The sequence below is a fragment of the Anastrepha ludens genome, chromosome 4, assembly GCF_028408465.1.
Source record: "Anastrepha ludens isolate Willacy chromosome 4, idAnaLude1.1, whole genome shotgun sequence".
Classification (NCBI taxonomy): domain Eukaryota; kingdom Metazoa; phylum Arthropoda; class Insecta; order Diptera; family Tephritidae; genus Anastrepha; species Anastrepha ludens.
This window is the reverse complement of record NC_071500.1, coordinates 38,852,560-38,875,077: the sequence shown is the minus strand read 5'-3', so window position 1 is coordinate 38,875,077 and position 22,518 is coordinate 38,852,560. Positions and strand designations below refer to the sequence as shown.

Here is a 22,518-nt window from a genome sequence, read left to right as displayed (position 1 = left end):
AGATTCGTCAGAAGAGAATGTACTTGGAATAGGTCTAGTTACATCAAGTGGAGATTTAGGTTTGTCCTCTGGTTTTGAAATAGGTTGTATATCTTTGATAACTTTTTCCTCTGGCTTGACAACTGATGGGAGCAAGGGCACAACAGGTTTCGCGGCAGTGTCCTTGGGTTTATGGAATTCTTCGTCAGATTCGTCAGAAGAGAATGTACTTGGAATAAGTGTAGTTACGTCAAGTGGAGATTTGGGTTTGTCCTCTGGTTTTGAAATAGGTTGCATATTTTTGATAACTCTCTCTTCTGGCTTGGCAACTGATGGAATCAGGGGCGAAACTGGTTTCACGTCAGTGACCTTCGGTTTATCGAATTCTTCGTCAGATTCGTCAGAAGAGAATGCACTTGGAATAGGTCTAGTTACGTCAAGTGGAGATTTAGGTTTGTCCTCTGGTTTTGAAATAGGTTGTATATCTTTGATAACTTTTTCTTCTGGCTTGACAACTGATGGGATCAAGGGCACAACAGGTTTCGCGGCAGTGTCCTTGGGTTTATGGAATTCTTCGTCAGATTCGTCAGACGAGAATGTACTTAGAATAGGTCTAGTTACGTCAAGTGAAGATTTGGGTTTGTCCTCTGGTTTTGAAATAGGTTGCATATCTTTGATAACTATCTCTTCTGGCTTGGCAACTGATGGAATCAGGGGCGAAACTGGTTTCACGTCAGTGACCTTCGGTTTATCGAATTCTTCCTCAGATTCGTCAGAAGAGAATGTACTTGGAATAGGTCTAGTTACGTCAAGTGGAGATTTGGGTTTGTCTTCTGGTTTTGAAATAGGTTGTATATCTTTGATAACGTTTTCTTCAGGCTTGACAACTGATGGGATCAAGGGCATAACAGGTTTCGCGGCAGTGTCCTTGGGTTTATCGAATTCTTCGTCAGATTCGTCAGAAGAGAATGTACTTCGAATAGGTCTAGTTTCGTCAAGTGGAGATTTAGGTTTGTCCTCTGGTTTTGAAATAGGTTGCATATCTTTGATAACTTTCTCTTCTGGCTTGGCAACTGATGGAATCAGGGCCGAAACTGGTTTCACGTCAGTGACCTTCGGTTTATCGAATTCTTCCTCAGATTCGTCAGAAGAGAATGTACTTGGAATAGGTCTAGTTACGTCAAGTGGAGATTTAGGTTTGTCCTCTGGTTTTGAAATAGGTTGTATATCTTTGATAACTTTCTCTTCTGGCTTGGCAACTGATGGAATCAGGGGCGAAACTGGTTTCACGTCAGTGACTTTCGGTTTATCGAATTCTTCGTCAGATTCGTCAGAGGAGAATGTACTTGAAATAGGTCTAGTTACGTCAAGTGGAGAATTAGGTTTGTCCTCTGGTTTTGAAATAGGTTGTATATCTTTGATAACTTTTTCTTCTGGCTTCACAACTGATGGGATCCAGGGCATAACAGATTTCGCGGCAGTGTCCTTGGGTTTATCGAATTCTTCGTCAGATTCGTCAGAAGAGAATGTACTTGGAACAGGTCTAGTTACGTCAAGTGGAGATTTGGGTTTGTCCTCTGGTTTTGAAATAGGTTGTATATCTTTGATAACTTTTTCTTCTGGCTTGGCAACTGATGGAATCAGGGGCGAAACTGGTTTCACGTCAGTGACCTTCGGTTTATCGAATTCTTCCTCAGATTCGTCAGAAGAGAATGTACTTGGAATAGGTCTAGTTACGTCAAGTGGAGATTTGGGTTTGTCTTCTGGTTTTGAAATAGGTTGTATATCTTTGATAACGTTTTCTTCAGGCTTGACAACTGATGGGATCAAGGGCATAACAGGTTTCGCGGCAGTGTCCTTGGGTTTATCGAATTCTTCGTCAGATTCGTCAGAAGAGACTGTACTTGGAATAGGTCTAGTTACGTCAAGTGGAGATTTAGGTTTGTCCTCTGGTTTTGAAATAGGTTGTATATCTTTGAAAACTTTCTCTTCTGGCTTGGCAACTGATGGAATCAGGGGCGAAACTGGTTTGACGTCAGTGACCTTCGGTTTATCGAATTCTTCCTCAGATTCGTCAGAAGAGAATGTACTTGGAATAGGTCTAGTTACGTCAAGTGGAGATTTGGGTTTGTCTTCTGGTTTTGAAATAGGTTGTATATCTTTGATAACGTTTTCTTCAGGCTTGACAACTGATGGGATCAAGGGCATAACAGGTTTCGCGGCAGTGTCCTTGGGTTTCTCGAACTCTTCCTCAGATTCGTCAGAAGAGAATGTACTTGGAATAGGTCTAGCTACGTCAAGTGGAGATTTGGGTTTGTCCTCTGGTTTTGAAATAGGTTGTATATCTTTGATAACTTTTCCTTCTGGCTTGACAACTGATGGAATCAGGGGCGAAACTGGTTTCACGTCAGTGACCTTCGGTTTATCGAATTCTTCCTCAGATTCGTCAGAAGAGAATGTACTTGGAATAGGTCTAGTTACGTCAAGTGGAGATTTAGGTTTGTCCTCTGGTTTTGAAATAGGTTGTATATCTTTGATAACTTCTTCTTCTGCCTTGACAACTGATGGGATCAAGGGCATAACAGGTTTCGCGGCAGTGTCCTTGGGTTTATCGAATTCTTCGTCAGATTCGTCAGAAGAGAATGTACTTGGAATAGGTCTAGTTACGTCAAGTGAAGATTTAGGTTTGTCCTCTGGTTTTGAAATAGGTTGTATATCTTTGATAACTTTTTCTTCTGGCTTGGCAACTGATGGAATCAGGGGCGAAACTGGTTTCACGTCAGTGACCTTCGGTTTATCGAATTCTTCGTCAGATTCGTCAGAAGAGAATGTACTTGGAATAGGTCTAGTTACGTCAAGTGGAGATTTGGGTTTGTCTTCTGGTTTTGAAATAGGTTGTATATCTTTGATAACGTTTTCTTCAGGCTTGACAACTGATGGGATCAAGGGCATAACAGGTTTCGCGGCAGTGTCCTTGGGTTTATCGAATTCTTCGTCAGATTCGTCAGAAGAGAATGTACTTCGAATAGGTCTAGTTACGTCAAGTGGAGATTTAGGTTTGTCCTCTGGTTTTGAAATAGGTTGCATATCTTTGATAACTTTCTCTTCTGGCTTGGCAACTGATGGAATCAGGGCCGAAACTGGTTTCACGTCAGTGACCTTCGGTTTATCGAATTCTTCCTCAGATTCGTCAGAAGAGAATGTACTTGGAATAGGTCTAGTTACGTCAAGTGGAGATTTAGGTTTGTCCTCTGGTTTTGAAATAGGTTGTATATCTTTGATAACTTTCTCTTCTGGCTTGGCAACTGATGGAATCAGGGGCGAAACTGGTTTCACGTCAGTGACTTTCTGTTTATCGAATTCTTCGTCAGATTCGTCAGAGGAGAATGTACTTGAAATAGGTCTAGTTACGTCAAGTGGAGAATTAGGTTTGTCCTCTGGTTTTGAAATAGGTTGTATATCTTTGATAACTTTTTCTTCTGGCTTCACAACTGATGGGATCCAGGGCATAACAGATTTCGCGGCAGTGTCCTTGGGTTTATCGAATTCTTCGTCAGATTCGTCAGAAGAGAATGTACTTGGAATAGGTCTAGTTACGTCAAGTGGAGATTTGGGTTTGTCCTCTGGTTTTGAAATAGGTTGCATATCTTTGACAGCTTTCTCTTCTGGCTTGGCAACTGATGGACTCAGGTCCGAAACTGGTTTCACGTCAGTGACCTTCGGTTTATCGAATTCTTCGTCAGATTCGTCAGAAGAGAATGTACTTGGAATAGGTCTAGTAACGTCAAGTGTAGGCTTAGGTTTGTCCTCTGGTTTTGAAATAGGTTGCATATCTTTGATAACTTTCTCTTCTGGCTTGGCAACTGATGGAATCAGGGAAGAAACTATTTTCACGTCAGTGACCTTCGGTTTATCGAATTCTTCCTCAGATTCGTCAGAAGAGAATGTACTTGGAATAGGTCTAGTTACGTCATGTGGAGATTTGGGTTTGTCCTCTGGTTTTGAAGTAGGTTGCATATCTTTGATAACTTTCTCTTCTGGCTTAGCAACTGATGGAATCAGGGGCCAAACTGGTTTCACGTCAGTGTCCTTGGGTTTATCAAATTCTTCGTCAGATTCGTCAGAAGAGAATGTACTTGGAATAGGTCTAGTTACGTCAAGTGGAGATTTAGGTTTGTCCTCTGGTTTTGAAATAGGGTGCATATCTTTGATAACTTTCTCTTCGTGCTTGGCAACTGATGGAATCAGGGGCGAAACTGGTTTCACGTCAGTGACCTTCGGATTATCGAATTCTTCGTCAGATTCGTCAGAAGAGAATGTACTTGGAATAGGTCTAGTTACGTCAAGTGGAGATTTGGGTTTGTCCTCTGGTTTTGAAATAGGTTGTATATCTTTGATAACTTTTTCTTCTGGCTTGACAACTGATGGAATCAGGGGCGAAACTGGTTTCACGTCAGTGACCTTCGGTTTATCGAATTCTTCCTCAGATTCGTCAGAAGAGAATGTACTTGGAATAGGTCTAGTTACGTCAAGTGGAGATTTGGGTTTGTCCTCTGGTTTTGAAATAGGTTGCATATCTTTGATAACTTTTTCTTCTGGCTTGACAACTGATGGAATCAGGGGCGAAACTGGTTTCACGTCAGTGACCTTCGGTTTATCGAATTCTTCCTCAGATTCGTCAGAAGAGAATGTACTTGGAATAGGTCTAGTTACGTCAAGTGGAGATTTAGGTTTGTCCTCTGGTTTTGAAATAGGTTGTATATCTTTGATAACTTTTTCTTCTGGCTTGACAACTGATGGGATCAAGGGCATAACAGGTTTCGCGTCAGTGACCATCGGTTTATCGAATTCTTCGTCAGAAGAGAATGCACTTGGAATAGGTCTAGTTACGTCAAGTGGAAATTTAGGTTTGTCCTCTGGTTTTGAAATAGGTTGTATATTTTTGATAACTTTTTCTTCTGGCTTGACAACTGATGGGATCAAGGGCATAACAGGTTTCACGGCAGTGTCCTTGGGTTTATCGAATTCTTCGTCAGATTCGTCAGAGGAGAATGTACTTGGAATAGGTCTAGTTACGTCAAGTGGAGATTTAGGTTTCTCCTCTGGTTTTGAAATAGGTTGTATATCTTTGATAACTTTTTCTTCTGGCTTGACAACTGATGGGATCAAGGGCATAACAGGTTTCGCGGCAGTGTCCTTGGGTTTATCGAATTCTTCGTCAGATTCGTCAGAGGAGAATGTACTTGGAATAGGTCTAGTTACGTCAAGTGGAGATTTAGGTTTGTCCTCTGGTTTTGAAATAGGTTGCATATCTTTGATAACTTTCTCTTCTGGCTTGGCAACTGATGGAATCAGGGGCGAAACTGGTTTCACGTCAGTGACTTTCGGTTTATCGAATTCTTCCTCAGATTCGTCAGAAGAGAATGTACTTGAAATAGGTCTAGTTACGTCAAGTGGAGAATTAGGTTTGTCCTCTGGTTTTGAAATAGGTTGTATATCTTTGATAACTTTTTCTTCTGGCTTGACAACTGATGGGATCCAGGGCATAACAGATTTCGCGGCAGTGTCCTTGGGTTTATCGAATTCTTCGTCAGATTCGTCAGAAGAGAATGTACTTGGAATAGGTCTAGTTACGTCAAGTGGAGATTTGGGTTTGTCCTCTGGTTTTGAAATAGGTTGCATATCTTTGATAACTTTCTCTTCTGGCTTGGCAAATGATGGAATCAGGTCCGAAACTGGTTTCACGTCAGTGACCTTCGGTTTATCGAATTCTTCGTCAGATTCGTCAGAAGAGAATGTACTTGGAATAGGTCTAGTTACGTCAAGTGGAAATTTAGGTTTGTCCTCTGGTTTTGAAATAGGTTGTACATCTTTGATAACTTTTTCTTCTGGCTTGACAACTGATGGGATCAAGGGCATAACAGGTTTCGCGGCAGTGTCCTTGGGTTTATCGAATTCTTCGTCAGAAGAGAATGTACTTGGAATAGGTCTAGTTACGTCAAGTGGAGATTTAGGTTTGTCCTCTGGTTTTGAAATAGGTTGTATATCTTTGATAACTTTCTCTTCTGGCTTGGCAACTGATGGAATCAGGGGCGAAACTGGTTTCACGTCAGTGACCTTCGGTTTATCGAATTCTTCCTCAGATTCGTCAGAAGAGAATGTACTTGGAATAGGTCTAGTTACTTCAAGTGGAGATTTAGGTTTGTCCTCTGGTTTTGAAATAGGTTGTATATCTTTGATAACTTTTTCTTCTGGCTTGACAACTGATGGGATCAAGGGCATAACAGGTTTCGCGGCAGTGTCCTTGGGTTTATCGAATTCTTCGTCAGATTCGTCAGAGGAGAATGTACTTGGAATAGGTCTAGTTACGTCAAGTGGAGATTTAGGTTTGTCCTCTGGTTTTGAAATAGGTTGCATATCTTTGATAACTTTCTCTTCTGGCTTGGCAACTGATGGAATCAGGGGCGAAACTGGTTTCACGTCAGTGACTTTCGGTTTATGGAATTCTTCCTCAGATTCGTCAGAAGAGAATGTACTTGAAATAGGTCTAGTTACGTCAAGTGGAGAATTAGGTTTGTCCTCTGGTTTTGAAATAGGTTGTATATCTTTGATAACTTTTTCTTCTGGCTTGACAACTGATGGGATCCAGGGCATAACAGATTTCGCGGCAGTGTCCTTGGGTTTATCGAATTCTTCGTCAGATTCGTCAGAAGAGAATGTACTTGGAATAAGTCTAGTTACGTCAAGTGGAGATTTGGGTTTGTCCTCTGGTTTTGAAATAGGTTGCATATCTTTGATAACTTTCTCTTCTGGCTTGGCAAATGATGGAATCAGGTCCGAAACTGGTTTCACGTCAGTGACCTTCGGTTTATCGAATTCTCCGTCAGATTCGTCAGAAGAGAATGTACTTGGAATAGGGCTAGTAACGTCAAGTTGAGATTTAGGTTTGTCCTCTGGTTTTGAAATAGGTTGCATATCTTTGATAACTTTCTCTTCTGGCTTGGCAACTGATGGAATCAGGGCAGAAACTGGTTTCACGTCAGTGACCTTCGGTTTATCGAATTCTTCCTCAGATTCGTCAGAAGAGAATGTACTTGGAAAAGGTCTAGTTACGTCAAGTGGAGATTTGGGTTTGTCCTCTGGTTTTGAAATAGGTTGCATATCTTTGATAACTTTCTCTTCTGGCTTGGCAACTGATGGAATCAGGGGCGAAACTGGTTTCACGTCAGTGACTTTCGGTTTATCGAATTCTTCCGCAGATTCGTCAGAAGAGAATGCACTTGGAATGGGTCTAGTTACGTCAAGTGGAGATTTAGGTTTGTCCTCTGGTTTTGAAATAGGTTGTATATCTTTGATAACTTTTTCTTCTGGCTTGACAACTGATGGGATCAAGGGCATAACAGGTTTCGCGGCAGTGTCCTTGGGTTTATCGAATTCTTCGGCAGATTCGTCAGAAGAGAATGTACTTGGAATAGGTCTAGTTACGTCAAGTGGAGATTTAGCTTTGTCCTCTGGTTTTGAAATAGGTTGCATATCTTTGATAACTTTTTCTTCTGGCTTGAGAACTAATGGGATCAAGGGCATAACAGGTTTCGCGGCAGTGTATTTGGGTTTATCGAATTCTTCCGCAGATTCGTCAGAAGAGAATGTACTTGGAATAGGTCTAGTTACATCAAGTGGAGATTTAGGTTTGTCCTCTGGTTTTGAAATAGGTTGTATATCTTTGATAACTTTCTCTTCTGGCTTGGCAACTGATGGAATCAGGGGCGAAACTGGTTTCACGTCAGTGACCTTCGGTTTATCGAATTCTTTCTCAGATTCGTCAGAAGAGAATGTACTTGGAATAGGTCTAGTTATGTCAAGTGGAGATTTAGGTTTGTCCTCTGGTTTTGAAATAGGTTGTATATCTTTGATATCTTTTTCTTCTGGCTTGACAACTGGTGGGATCAAGGGCATAACAGGTTTCGCGGCAGTGTCCTTGGGTTTATCGAATTCTTCGTCAGATTCGTCAGAAGAGAATGTACTTGGAATAGGTCTAGTTACGTCAAGTGGAGATTTGGGTTTGTCCTCTGGTTTTGAAATAGGTTGCATATCTTTGATAACTTTCTCTTCTGGCTTGGCAACTGATGGAATCAGGGCCGAAACTGGTTTCACGTCAGTGACCTTCGGATTATCGAATTCTTCGTCAGATTCGTCAGAAGAGAATGTACTTGGAATAGGTCTAGTTACGTCAAGTGGAGATTTAGGTTTGTCCTCTGGTTTTGAAATAGGTTGCATATCTTTGATAACTTTCTCTTCTGGCTTGGCAACTGATGGAATCAGGGGTGAAACTGGTTTCACGTCAGTGACCTTCGGTTTCTCGAATTCTTCCTCAAACTCGTCAGAAGAGAATGTACTTGGAATAGGTCTAGTTACGTCAAGTGGAGATTTAGGTTTGTCCTCTGGTTTTGAAATAGGTTGTATGTCTTTGATAACTTTTTCTTCTGGCTTGACAACTGATGGGATCAGGGGCATAACAGGTTTCGCGGCAGTGTCCTTGGGTTTATCGAATTCTTCGTCAGATTCGTCAGAAGAGAATGTACTTGGAATAGGTCTAGTTACGTCAAGTGGAGATTTAGGTTTGTCCTCTGGTTTTGAAATAGGTTGCATATCTTTGATAACTTTCTCTTCTGGCTTGGCAACTGATGGAATCAGGGCCGAAACTGGTTTCACGTCAGTGACCTTCGGATTATCGAATTCTTCGTCAGAAGAGAATGTACTTGGAATAGGTCTAGTTACGTCAAGTGGAGATTTGGGTTTGTCCTCTGGTTTTGAAATAGGTTGTATATCTTTGATAACTTTTTCTTCTGGCTTGACAACTGATGGAATCAGGGGCGAAACTGGTTTCACGTCAGTGACCTTCGGTTTATCGAATTCTTCGTCAGATTCGTCAGAAGAGAATGTACTTCGAATAGGTCTAGTTACGTCAAGTGGAGATTTAGGTTTGTCCTCTGGTTTTGAAATAGGTTGTATATCTTTGATAACTTTTTCTTCTGGCTTGACAACTGATGGGATCAAGGGCATAACAGGTTTCACGGCAGTGTCCTTGGGTTTATCAAATTCTTCGTCAGATTCGTCAGAAGAGAATGTACTTCGAATAGGTCTAGTTACGTCAAGTGGAGATTTAGGTTTGTCCTCTGGTTTTGAAATAAGTTGTATATCTTTGATAACTTTTTCTTCTGGCTTGACAACTGATGGGATCAAGGGCATAACAGGTTTCGCGGCAGTGTCCTTGGGTTTATCGAATTCTTCGTCAGATTCGTCAGAAGAGAATGTACTTGGAATAGGTCTAGTAACGTCAAGTTGAGATTTAGGTTTGTCCTCTGGTTTTGAAATAGGTTGTATATCTTTGCTAACTTTTTCTTCTGGCTTGGCAACCGATGGAATCAGGGGCGAAACTGGTTTCACGTCAGTGACCTTCGGTTTATCGAATTCTTCGTCAGATTCGTCAGAAGAGAATGTACTTGGAATAGGTCTAGTTACGTCAAGTGGAGATTTAGGTTTGTCCTCTGGTTTTGAAATAGGTTGTATATCTTTGATAACTTTTTCTTCTGGCTTGACAACTGATGGGATCAAGGGCATAACAGGTTTCGCGGCAGTGTCCTTGGGTTTATCGAATTCTTCGTCAGAAGAGAATGTACTTGGAATAGGTCTAGTTACGTCAAGTGGAGATTTAGCTTTGTCCTCTGGTTTTGAAATAGGTTGTATATCTTTGATAACTTTCTCTTCTGGCTTGGCAACTGATGGAATCAGGGGCGAAACTGGTTTGACGTCAGTGACCTTCGGTTTATCGAATTCTTCCTCAGATTCGTCAGAAGAGAATGTACTTGGAATAGGTCTAGTTACTTCAAGTGGAGATTTAGGTTTGTCCTCTGGTTTTGAAATAGGTTGTATATCTTTGATAACTTTTTCTTCTGGCTTGGCAACCGATGGAATCAGGGGCGAAACTGGTTTCACGTCAGTGACCTTCGGTTTTTCGAATTCTTCGTCAGATTCGTCAGAAAAGAATGTACTTGGAATAGGTCTAGTTACGTCAAGTGGAGATTTAGGTTTGTCCTCTAGTTTTGAAATAGGTTGTATATCTTTGATAACTTTTTCTTCTGGCTTGACAACTGATGGGATCAAGGGCATAACAGGTTTCGCGGCAGTGTCCTTGGGTTTATCGAATTCTTCGTCAGATTCGTCCGAAGAGAATGTACTTGGAATAGGTCTAGTTACGTCAAGTGGAGATTTAGGTTTGTCCTCTGGTTTTGAAATAGGTTGTATATCTTTGATAACTTTTTCTTCTGGCTTGACAACTGATGGGATCAGGGGCGAAACTGGTTTCACGTCAGTGACCTTCGGTTTATCGAATTCTTCGTCAGATTCGTCAGAAGAGAATGTACTTCGAATAGGTCTAGTTACGTCAAGTGGAGATTTAGGTTTGTCCTCTGGTTTTGAAATAGGTTGTATATCTTTGATAACTTTTTCTTCTGGCTTGACAACTGATGGGATCAAGGGCATAACAGGTTTCACGGCAGTGTCCTTGGGTTTTTCGAATTCTTCGTCAGATTCGTCAGAAAAGAATGTACTTGGAATAGGTCTAGTTACGTCAAGTGGAGATTTAGGTTTGTCCTCTGGTTTTGAAATAGGTTGCATATCTTTGATAACTTTCTCTTCTGGCTTGGCAACTGATGGAATCAGGGCCGAAACTGGTTTCACGTCAGTGACCTTCGGATTATCGAATTCTTCGTCAGAAGAGAATGTACTTGGAATAGGTCTAGTTACGTCAAGTGGAGATTTGGGTTTGTCCTCTGGTTTTGAAATAGGTTGTATATCTTTGATAACTTTTTCTTCTGGCTTGACAACTGATGGAATCAGGGGCGAAACTGGTTTCACGTCAGTGACCTTCGGTTTATCGAATTCTTCGTCAGATTCGTCAGAAGAGAATGTACTTCGAATAGTTGTAGTTACGTCAAGTGGAAATTTAGGTTTGTCCTCTGGTTTTGAAATAGGTTGCATATCTTTGATAACTTTCTCTTCTGGCTTGGCAACTGATGGAATCAGGGGCGAAACTGGTTTCACGTCAGTGACCTTCGGTTTTTCGAATTCTTCGTCAGATTCGTCAGAAAAGAATGTACTTCGAATAGGTCTAGTTACGTCAAGTGGAGATTTAGGTTTGTCCTCTGGTTTTGAAATAGGTTGTATATCTTTGATAACTGTTTCCTCTGTCTTGACAACTGATGGGATCAAGGGCATAACAGGTTTCGCGGCAGTGTCCTTGGGTTTATCGAATTCTTCGTCAGATTCGTCAGAAGAGAATGTACTTGGAATAGGTCTAGTTACGTCAAGTGGAGATTTGGGTTTGTCCTCTGGTTTTGAAATAGGTTGTATATCTTTGATAACTTTCTCTTCTGGCTTGACAACTGATGGAATCAGGGGCGAAACTGGTTTGACGTCAGTGACCTTCGGTTTATCGAATTCTTCCTCAGATTCGTCAGAAGAGAATGTACTTGGAATATGTCTAGTTACGTCAAGTGGAGATTTAGGTTTGTCCTCTGGTTTTGAAATAGGTTGTATATCTTTGATAACTTTCTCTTCTGGCTTGACAACTGATGGGATCAAGGGCATAACAGGTTTCGCGGCAGTGTCCTTGGGTTTATCGCATTCTTCGTCAGATTCGTCCGAAGAGAATTTACTTGGAATAGTTGTAGTTACGTCAAGTGGGGATTTGGGTTTGTCCTCTGGTTTTGAAATGGGTTGTATATTTGTGATAACTTTTTCTTCTGGCTTGGCAACTGATGAAGTCAGGGGCGAAACTGGTTTCACGTCAGTGACCTTCGGTTTATCGAATTCTTCCTCAGATTCGTCAGAAGAGAATGTACTTGGAATAGGTCTAGTTACGTCAAGTGGAGATTTAGGTTTGTCCTCTGGTTTTGAAATAGGTTGTATATCTTTGATAACTTTTTCTTCTGGCTTGACAACTGATGGGATCAAGGGCATAACAGGTTTCGCGGCAGTGTCCTTGGGTTTATCGAATTCTTCGTCAGATTCGTCCGAAGAGAATGTACTTGGAATAGGTCTAGTTACGTCAAGTGGAGATTTAGGTTTGTCCTCTGGTTTTGAAATAGGTTGTATATCTTTGATAACTTTTTCTTCTGGCTTGACAACTGATGGGATCAAGGGCATAACAGGTTTCGCGGCAGTGCCCTTGTGTTTATTGAATTCTTCGTCAGATTCGTCAGAAGAGAATTTACTTGGAATAGTTGTAGTTACGTCAAGTGGAGATTTGGGTTTGTCCTCTGGTTTTGAAATAGGTTGTATATATTTGATAACTTTTTCTTCTGGCCTAACAACTGATGGAATCAGGGGCGAAACTGGTTTCACGTCAGTGACCTTCGGTTTATCGAATTCTTTGTCAGATTCGTCAGAAGAGAATGTACTTGGAATAGGTCTAGTTACGTCAAGTGGAGATTTAGGTTTGTCCTCTGGTTTTGAAATAGGTTGTATATCTTTGATAACTTTTTCTTCTGGCTTAACAACTGATGGAATCAGGGGCGAAACTGGTTTCACGTCAGTGACCTTCGGTTTATCGAATTCTTCGTCAGATTCGTCAGAAGAGAATGTACTTGGAATAAGTCTAGTTACGTCAAGTGGAGATTTGGGTTTGTCCTCTGGTTTTGAAAGAGGTTGTATATCTTTGATAACTTTTTCTTCTGGCTTGACAACTGATGGGATCAAGGGCATAACAGGTTTCGCGGCAGTGCCCTTGTGTTTATCGAATTCCTCGTCAGATTCGTCAGAAGAGAATGTACTTGGAATAGGTCCAGTTACGTCAAGTGGAGATTTGGGTTTGTCTTCTGGTTTTGAAATAGGTTGTATATCTTTGATAACTTTTTCTTCTGGCTTGACAACTGATGGCATGAAGGGCATAACAGGTTTCACGACAGTTTCCTTGGGTTTATCGAATTCTTCGTCAGATTCGTCAGAAGAGAATGTACTTGGAATAGGTCTAGTTACGCCAAGTGGAGATTTAGCTTTGTCCTCTGGTTTTGAAATAGGTTGTATATCTTTGATAACTTTTTCTTCTGGCTTGACAACTGATGGGACCAAGGGCATAACAGGTTTCGCGACAGTGTCCTTGGGTTTATCGAATTCTTCGTCAGATTCGTCAGAAGAGAATGTACTTGGAACAGGTCTAGTTACGTCAAGTGGAGATTTAGGTTTCTCCTCTGGTTTTGAAATAGGTTGTATATCTTTGATAACTTTTTCTTCTGGCTTGACAACTGATGGGATCAAGGGCATAACAGGTTTCGCGACAGTGTCCTTGGGTTTATCGAATTCTTCGTCAGATTCGTCAGAAGAGAATGTACTTGGAATAGGTCTAGTTACGTCAAGTGGAGATTTAGGTTTGTCCTCTGGTTTTGAAATAGGTTGTATATCTTTGATAACTTTTTCTTCTGGCTTGACAACTGATGGGATCAAGGGCATAACAGGTTTCGCGACAGTGTCCTTGGGTTTATCGAATTCTTCGTCAGATTCGTCAGAAGAGAATGTACTTGGAATAGGTCTAGTTACGTCAAGTGGAGATTTAGGTTTGTCCTCTGGTTTTGAAATAGGTTGCACATCTTTGATAACTTTCTCTTCTGGGTTGGCAACTGATGGAATCAGGGGCGAAACTGGTTTCACGTCAGTGACCATCGGTTTATCGAATTCTTCCTCAGATTCGTCAGAAGAGAATGTACTTGGAATAGGTCTAGTTAAGTCAAGTGGAGATTTAGGTTTGTCCTCTGGTTTTGAAATAGGTTGCATATCTTTGATAACTTTTTCTTCTGGCTTGACAACTGATGGGATCAAGGGCATAACAGGTTTCGCGGCAGTGTCCTTGGGTTTATCGAATTCTTCGGCAGATTCGTCAGAAGAGAATGTACTTGGAATAGGTCTAGTAACGTCAAGTTGAGATTTAGGTTTGTCCTCTGGTTTTGAAATAGGTTGTATATCTTTGATAACTTTTCCTTCTGGCATGGCAACTGATGGAATCAGGGGCGAAACTGGTTTGACGTCAGAGACCTTCGGTTTATCGAATTCTTCCTCAGATTCGTCAGAAAAGAATGTACTTGGAATAGGTCTAGTTACGTCAAGTGGAGATTTAGGTTTGTCCTCTGGTTTTGAAATAGGTTGCATATCTTTGATAACTTTCTCTTCTGGCTTGGCAACTGATGGAATCAGGGGCGAAACTGGTTTCACGTCAGTGACCTTCGGTTTATCGAATTCTTCGTCAGATTCGTCAGAAGAGAATGTACTTCGAATAGGTCTAGTTACGTCAAGTGGAGATTTAGGTTTGTCCTCTGGTTTTGAAATAGGTTGCATATCTTTGATAACTTTTTCTTCTGGCTTGACAACTGATGGGATCAAGGGCATAACAGGTTTCGCGGCAGTGTCCTTGGGTTTATCGAATTCTTCGGCAGATTCGTCAGAAGAGAATGTACTTGGAATAGGTCTAGTAACGTCAAGTTGAGATTTAGGTTTGTCCTCTGGTTTTGAAATAGGTTGTATATCTTTGATAACTTTTCCTTCTGGCATGGCAACTGATGGAATCAGGGGCGAAACTGGTTTGACGTCAGAGACCTTCGGTTTATCGAATTCTTCCTCAGATTCGTCAGAAAAGAATGTACTTGGAATAGGTCTAGTTACGTCAAGTGGAGATTTAGGTTTGTCCTCTGGTTTTGAAATAGGTTGCATATCTTTGATAACTTTCTCTTCTGGCTTGGCAACTGATGGAATCAGGGGCGAAACTGGTTTCACGTCAGTGACCTTCGGTTTATCGAATTCTTCGTCAGATTCGTCAGAAGAGAATGTACTTCGAATAGGTCTAGTTACGTCAAGTGGAGATTTAGGTTTCTCCTCTGGTTTTGAAATAGGTTGCATCTCTTTGATAACTTTTTCTTCTGGCTTGACAACTGATGGGATCAAGGGCATAACAGGTTTCGCGGCAGTGTCCTTGGGTTTATCGAATTCTTCGTCAGATTCGTCCGAAGAGAATGTACTTGGAATAGGTCTAGTTACGTCAAGTTGAGATTTAGGTTTGCCCTCTGGTTTTGAAATAGGTTGTATATCTTTGATAACTGTTTCTTCTGGCTTGACAACTGATGGGATCAAGGGCATAACAGGTTTCGCGGCAGTGCCCTTGTGTTTATTGAATTCTTCGTAAGATTCGTCAGAAGAGAATTTACTTGGAATAGTTGTAGTTACGTCAAGTGGAGATATGGGTTTGTCCTCTGGTCTTGAAATAGGTTGTATATATTTGATAACTTTTTCTTCTGGCCTAACAACTGATGGAATCACGGGCGAAACTGGTTTCACGTCAGTGACCTTCGGTTTATCGAATTCTTTGTCAGATTCGTCAGAAGAGAATGTACTTGGAATAGGTCTAGTTACGTCAAGTGGAGATTTGGGTTTGTCCTTTGGTTTTGAAAGAGGTTGTATATCTTTGATAACTTTTTCTTCTGGCTTGACAACTGATGGGATCAAGGGCATAACAGGTTTCGCGGCACTGCCCCTGTGTTTATCGAATTCTTCGTCAGATTCGTCAGAAGAGAATGTACTTGGAATAGGTCTAGTTACGTCAAGTGGAGATTTGGGTTTGTCCTCTGGTTTTGAAATAGGTTGTATATCTTTGATAACTTTTTCTTCTGGCTTGACAACTGATGGGATGAAGGGCATAACAGGTTTCACGACAGTGTCCTTGGGTTTATCGAATTCTTCGTCAGATTCGTCAGAAGAGAATGTACTTGGAATAATTCTAGTTACGTCAAGTGGAGATTTAGCTTTGTCCTCTGGTTTTGAAATAGGTTGTATATCTTTGATAACTTTTTCTTCTGGCTTGACAACTGATGGGATCAAGGGCATAACAGGTTTCGCGGCAGTGTCCTTGGGTTTATCGAATTCTTCGTCAGATTCGTCAGAAGAGAATGTACTTGGAATAGTTCTAGTTACGTCATGTGGAGATTTAGGTTTGTCCTCTGGTTTTGAAATGGGTTGTATATTTGTGATAACTTTCTCTTCTGGCTTGGCAACTGATGAAGTCAGGGGCGAAACTGGTTTCACGTCAGTGACCTTCGGTTTATCGAATTCTTCGTCAGATTCGTCAGAAGAGAATGTACTTGGAATAGGTCTAGTTACGTCAAGTGGAGATTTAGGTTTCTCCTCTGGTTTTGAAATAGGTTGTATATCTTTGATAACTTTTTCTTCTGGCTTGACAACTGATGGGACCAAGGTCATAACAGGTTTCGCGACAGTGTCTTTGGGTTTATCGAATTCTTCGTCAGATTCGTCAGAAGAGAATGTACTTGGAATAGGTCTAGTTACGTCAAGTGGAGATTTGGGTTTGTCCTCTGGTTTAGAAATAGGTTGCACATCTTTGATAACTTTCTCTTCTGCGTTGGCAACTGATGGAATCAGGGGCGAAACTGGTTTCACGTCAGTGACCATCGGTTTATCGAATTCTTCCTCAGATTCGTCAGAAGAGAATGTACTTGGAATAGGTCTAGTTAAGTCAAGTGGAGATTTAGGTTTGTCCTCTGGTTTTGAAATAGGTTGTATATCTTTGATAACTTCTTCTTCTGGCTTGACAACTGATGGGATCAAGGGCATAAGAGGTTTCGCGGCAGTGTCATTGGGTTTATCGAATTCTTCGTCAGATTCGTCAGAAGAGAATGGTCTTGGAATGTGTCTAGTAACGTCAAGTGTAGGCTTAGGTTTGTCCTCTGGTTTTGAAATAGGTTGTATACCTTTGATAACTTTTTCTTCTGGCTTGGCAACTGATGGAATCAGGGGCGAAACTGGTTTCACGTCAGTTACGTTCGGTTTATCGAATTCTTCGTCAGATTCGTCAGAAAAGAATGGTCTTGGAATGTGTCTAGTAACGTCAAGTGTAGGCTTAGGTTTGTCCTCTGGTTTTGAAATAGGTTGTATACCTTTGATAACTTTTTCTTCTGGCTTGGCAACTGATGGAATCAGGGGCGAAACTGGTTTCACGTCAGTTACCTTCGGTTTATCGAATTCTTCGTCAGATTCGTCAGAAAAGAATGTACTTGGAATAGGTCTAGTAACGTCAAGTGTAGGCTTAGGTTTGTCCTCTGGTTTTGAAATAGGTTGTATATCTTTGATAACTTTTTCTTCTGGCTTGACAACTGATGGAATCAGGGGCGAAACTGGTTTCACGTCAGTGACTTTCGGTTTATCGAATTCTTCCTCAGATTCGTCAGAAGAGAATGTACTTGAAATAGGTCTAGTTACGTCAAGTGGAGATTTAGGTTTGTCCTCTGGTTTTGAAATAGGTTGTATATCTTTGATAACTTCTTCTTCTGGCTTGACAACTGATGGGATCAAGGGCATAAGAGGTTTCGCGGCAGTGTCATTGGGTTTATCGAATTCTTCGTCAGATTCGTCAGAAGAGAATGTACTTGGAATAGGTCTAGTTACGTCAAGTGGAGACTTAGGTTTGTCCTCTGGTTTTGAAATAGGTTGTATACCTTTGATAACTTTTTCTTCTGGCTTGGCAACTGATGGAATCAGGGGCGAAACTGGTTTCACGTCAGTTACGTTCGGTTTATCGAATTCTTCGTCAGATTCGTCAGAAAAGAATGGTCTTGGAATGTGTCTAGTAACGTCAAGTGTAGGCTTAGGTTTGTCCTCTGGTTTTGAAATAGGTTGTATACCTTTGATAACTTTTTCTTCTGGCTTGGCAACTGATGGAATCAGGGGCGAAACTGGTTTCACGTCAGTTACCTTCGGTTTATCGAATTCTTCGTCAGATTCGTCAGAAAAGAATGTACTTGGAATAGGTCTAGTAACGTCAAGTGTAGGCTTAGGTTTGTCCTCTGGTTTTGAAATAGGTTGTATATCTTTGATAACTTTTTCTTCTGGCTTGACAACTGATGGAATCAGGGGCGAAACTGGTTTCACGTCAGTTACTTTCGGTTTATCGAATTCTTCCTCAGATTCGTCAGAAGAGAATGTACTTGGAATAGGTCTAGTTACGTCAAGTGGAGATTTAGGTTTGTCCTCTGGTTTTGAAATAGGTTGTATATCTTTGATAACTTTTTCTTCTGGCTTGACAACTGATGGGATCAAGGGCATAACAGGTTTCGCGGCAGTGTCCTTGGGTTTATCGAATTCTTCGTCAGATTCGTCCGAAGAGAATGTACTTGGAATAGGTCTAGTTACGTCAAGTGGAGATTTAGGTTTGTCCTCTGGTTTTAAAATAGGTTGCATATCTTTGATAACTTTCTCTTCTGGCTTAGCAACTGATGGTATCAGGGGCGAAATTTCTTTCACGTCAGTGACCTTCGGTTTATCGAATTCTTCGTCAGATTCGTCAGAAGAGAATGTACTTGGAATAGGTCTAGTTACGTCAAGTGGAGATTTAGTTTTGTCCTCTGGTTTTGAAATAGGTTGTATACCTTTGATAACTTTTTCTTCTGGCTTAACAACTGATAGAATCAGGGGCGAAACTGGTTTCACGTCAGTGACCTTCGGTTTATCGAATTCTTCCTCAGATTCGTCGGAAGAGAATGTGCTTGGAATGTGTCTAGTTACGTCAAGTGGAGATTTGGGTTTGTCCTCTGGTTTTGAAATAGGTTGCATATCTTTGATAACTTTCTCTTCTGGCTTGGCAACTGATGGAATCAGGGGCGAAACTGGTTTCACGTCAGTGACCTTCGGTTTATCGAATTCTTCCTCAGACTCGTCAGAAGAGAATGTACTTGGAATAGGTCTAGTTACGTCAAGTGGAGATTTAGGTTTGTCCTCTGGTTTTGAAATAGGTTGTATATCTTTGATAACTTTTTCTTCTGGCTTAACAACTGATAGAATCAGGGGCGAAACTGGTTTCACGTCAGTGACCTTCGGTTTATCGAATTCTTCCTCAGATTCGTCGGAAGAGAATGTACTTGGAATGTGTCTAGTTACGTCAAGTGGAGATTTGGGTTCGTCCTCTGGTTTTGAAATAGGTTGTATATCTTTGATAACTTTCTCTTCTGGCCTTGCAACTGATGGAATCAGGGGCGAAACTGGTTTCACGTCAGTGACCTTCGGTTTATCGAATTCTTCCTCAGATTCGTAAGAAGAGAATGTACTTGGAATAGGTCTAGTTACGGCAAGTGGAGATTTGGGTTTGTCCTCTGGTTTTGAAATAGGTTGTATATCTTTGATAACTTTCTCTTCTGGCTTAGCAACTGATGGAATCAGGGGCGAAACTGGTTTGCTGTCAGTGACCTTCGGTTTATCGAATTCTTCCTCTGGTTTAGAAATAGGTTGCATATCTTTGATAACTTTCTCTTCCGGCTTGGCAACTGATGGAATCAGGGGCGAAACTATTTTCACGTCAGTTAGCTTCGGTTTGTCGAATTCTTCGTCAGATTCGTCAGAAGAGAATGTACTTGGAATAGGTCTAGTTACGTCAAGTGGAGATTTAGGTTTCTCCTCTGGTTTTGAAATAGGTTGTATATCTTTGATAACTTTTTCTTCAGGCTTGACAACTGATGGGATCAAGGGCATAAGAGGTTTCGCGACAGTGTCCTTGGGTTTATCGAATTCTTCGTCAGATTCGTCAGAAGAGAATATATTTGGAATAGGTCTAGTTACGTGAAGTGGAGATTTGGGTTTGTCCTCTGGTTTTGAAATAGGTTGCATATCTTTGATAACTTTCTCTTCCGGCTTAGCAACTGATGGAATCAGGGGCGAAACTGGTTTCACGTCAGTGTCCTTGGGTTTATCAAATTCTTCGTCAGATTCGTCAGAAGAGAATGTACTTGGAATAGGCCTAGTTACGTCAAGTGGAGATTTAGGTTTGTCCTCTGGTTTGGAAATAGGTTGCATATCTTTGATAACTTTCTCTTCTGGCTTGGCAACTGATGGAATCAGGGGCGAAACTGGTTTGATGTCAGTGACCTTCGGTTTATCGAATTCTTCCTCTGGTTTAGAAATAGGTTGCATATCTTTGATAACTTTCTCTTCCGGCTTGGCAACTGATGGAATCAGGGGCGAAACTATTTTCACGTCAGTTAGCTTCGGTTTGTCGAATTCTTCGTCAGATTCGTACGAAGAGAATGTGCTTGGAATAGGTCTAATTACGTCAAGTGGAGATTTGGGTTGGACCTCTGGTTTTGAAAGAGGTTGTATATCTTTGATAACTTTCTCTTCTGGCTTGTCAATTGATGGAATCAGGGGCGAAACTGGTTTGACGTCAGTGACCTTCGGTTTGTCGAATTCTTCGTCAGATTCGTCAGAAGAGAATGTACTTGGAATAGGTCTAGTTACGTCAAGTGGAGATTTGGGTTTAGCCTCTGGTTTTGAAATAGGTTGCATATCTTTGATAACTTTTTCTTCCCTCTTGGCAACTGATGGAATCAGGGGCGAAACTAATTTCACGTCAGTGAGCTTCGGTTTATCGAATTCTTCGTCAGATTTGTACGAAGAGAATGTACTTGGAATAGGTCTAGTTACGTGAAGTGGAGATTTGGGTTGGCTCTCTGGTTTTGAAAAAGGTTGTATATCTTTGATAACTTTCTCTTCTGACTTTTCTACTGATGGCTTCAAGGGCATAACTGGCTTTGCGACAGTGACCTTCGGGTTTTCCAGTTCTTCGTCAGATTCGTCAGAAGAGAATATACTTGGAATAAGTCTAGTTACGTCAAGTCGAGGTTTGGATTTGTCCTCTGGTTTTGAAAGTGGTTGCATATCTTTGATAACTTTCTCTTCTGGCTTGGCAACTGATGGAATCAGGGGCGAAACTGGTTTCACGTCAGTGACCTTCGGTTTATCGAATTCTTCGTCAGATCCGTCAGAAGAGAATGTACTTGGAATAGGTCTACTTACGTCAAGTGCAGATTTGGGTTGGACCTCTGGTTTTGAAAAAGGTTGTATATCTTTGATAACTTTCTCTTCTGGCTTGTCAATTGATGGAATCAGGGGCGAAACTGGTTTCACGTCAGTGAGCTTCGGTTTGTCGAATTCTTCGTCAGATTCGTCAGAAGAGAATGTACTTGGAATAGGTCTAATTACGTCAAGTGGAGATTTGGGTTGGACCTCTGGTTTTGAAATAGGTTGTATATCTTTGATAACTTTTTCTTCTGGCTTGACAACTAATGGGATCAAGGGCACAACAGGTTTCGCGGCAGTGTCCTTGGGTTTATGGAATTCTTCGTCAGATTCGTCAGAAGAGAATTTACTTGGAATAAGTCTAGTTACGTCAAGTCGAGGTTTGGATTTGTCCTCTGGTTTTGAAAGAGGTTGCATATCTTTGATAACTTTCTCTTCTGGCTTGGCAACTGATGGAATCAGGGGCGAAACTGGTTTCACGTCAGTGACCTTCGGTTTATCGAATTCTTCGTCAGATCCGTCAGAAGAGAATGTACTTGGAATAGGTCTACTTACGTCAAGTGGAGATTTGGGTTTGTCCTCTGGTTTTGAAATAGGATGCATATCTTTGATAACTTTCTCTCCTGGCTTGTCAACTGAAGGAATCAGGGACGAGACTGGTTTCACGTTAGTGACCTTCGGTTTATCGAACTCTTCGTCAGATTCGTCAGAAGAGAATGTACTTGGAATAGGTCTAGTCACGGCAAGAGGAGATTTGGGTTTGTCCTCTGGTTTTGAAATAGGTTGCATATCTTTGATAACTTTCTCTTCTGGCTTAGCAACTGATGGTAACAGGGGCAAAACTGGTTTCACGTCAGTGGCCTTTGATTTGTCGTATTCTGCGTGAGATTCGTAAGAGGAGAATGTGTGCTGAATAGGTTTAGTCACGACAAGCGGAGTTTTTGTTTTGTCCTCTAGTTCCGAAATTGGTTGCATATCTTTAATAACTGTTTCTTGTAGTTTTGTAACTGATGACTTTTGAGGCACAACTGGTTGGACGTCAGGAATCATTGATTGGTGGATTGCTTCTTTACAAGGGTGAGCGTATGTTTGTGGAATATGTTTAGTTGTGTCAAGTGGGCATTTCAGTTTTTCTTCTGGTTTTGAAAAAAGTTGTTCGGTTATAATATCTGTTGTAACTTCCGCGCTTTGTTCGTGTGTTGTTCGTGCCACTTCTGTTTGTCCTGAAGCTGTCAGTTTCGCCTCAGATGTGTTAAAAAAATATGTTTCTTTAGTAGTCTTTTCAACGTACTCGGAAGTTTGTTGGTAAGTTTTTATGCAGTCTTTTTTAAATGAAGTGATTGGGGTATGAAAGTTTTCTCCTGTTAGTTCTTCGCTGGTACGATTAGTTGGAGCAGGTTTGTGTAAAGGCACAATTGGTACGCTAAAAGTTTCTAAGTCGACTCGATTTGTATTAGCAGGATGAGCAGATTTTAAATGACCGTTTTGTTTGCATATTGAAACAAGAGTGGTTTCCCCTTTGGAAACTAGTTCTTCTTTAAGAATGTTTATAGACTTAGTGTGTTCACTTGCTATGCAAGTTGACTCTTCGGCTTCTATATCAGTCTCTTTCTGGGCGCTAATTGTCTTCGTTAAAGA

The 22,518-nt window shown here is 41.1% G+C and overlaps 2 protein-coding genes across 2 annotated transcripts in view; both read right to left on the bottom strand.

Annotated features, from left to right (window-relative positions):
* LOC128861787 (titin-like) overlaps nucleotides 1–22,518 on the bottom strand; it is a 68,420-nt gene that overhangs the window by 55 nt on the left and 45,847 nt on the right. The window contains exon 10 of the mRNA XM_054100166.1: nucleotides 43–22,506. Within this exon, the coding sequence (XP_053956141.1) occupies nucleotides 43–22,506 (22,464 nt within the window). The remainder of the gene's footprint in view (nucleotides 1–42; nucleotides 22,507–22,518) is intronic.
* Nucleotides 1–22,518, bottom strand: part of LOC128861733 (mucin-2) — a 64,866-nt gene that overhangs the window by 34,060 nt on the left and 8,288 nt on the right. The window lies entirely within an intron of this gene.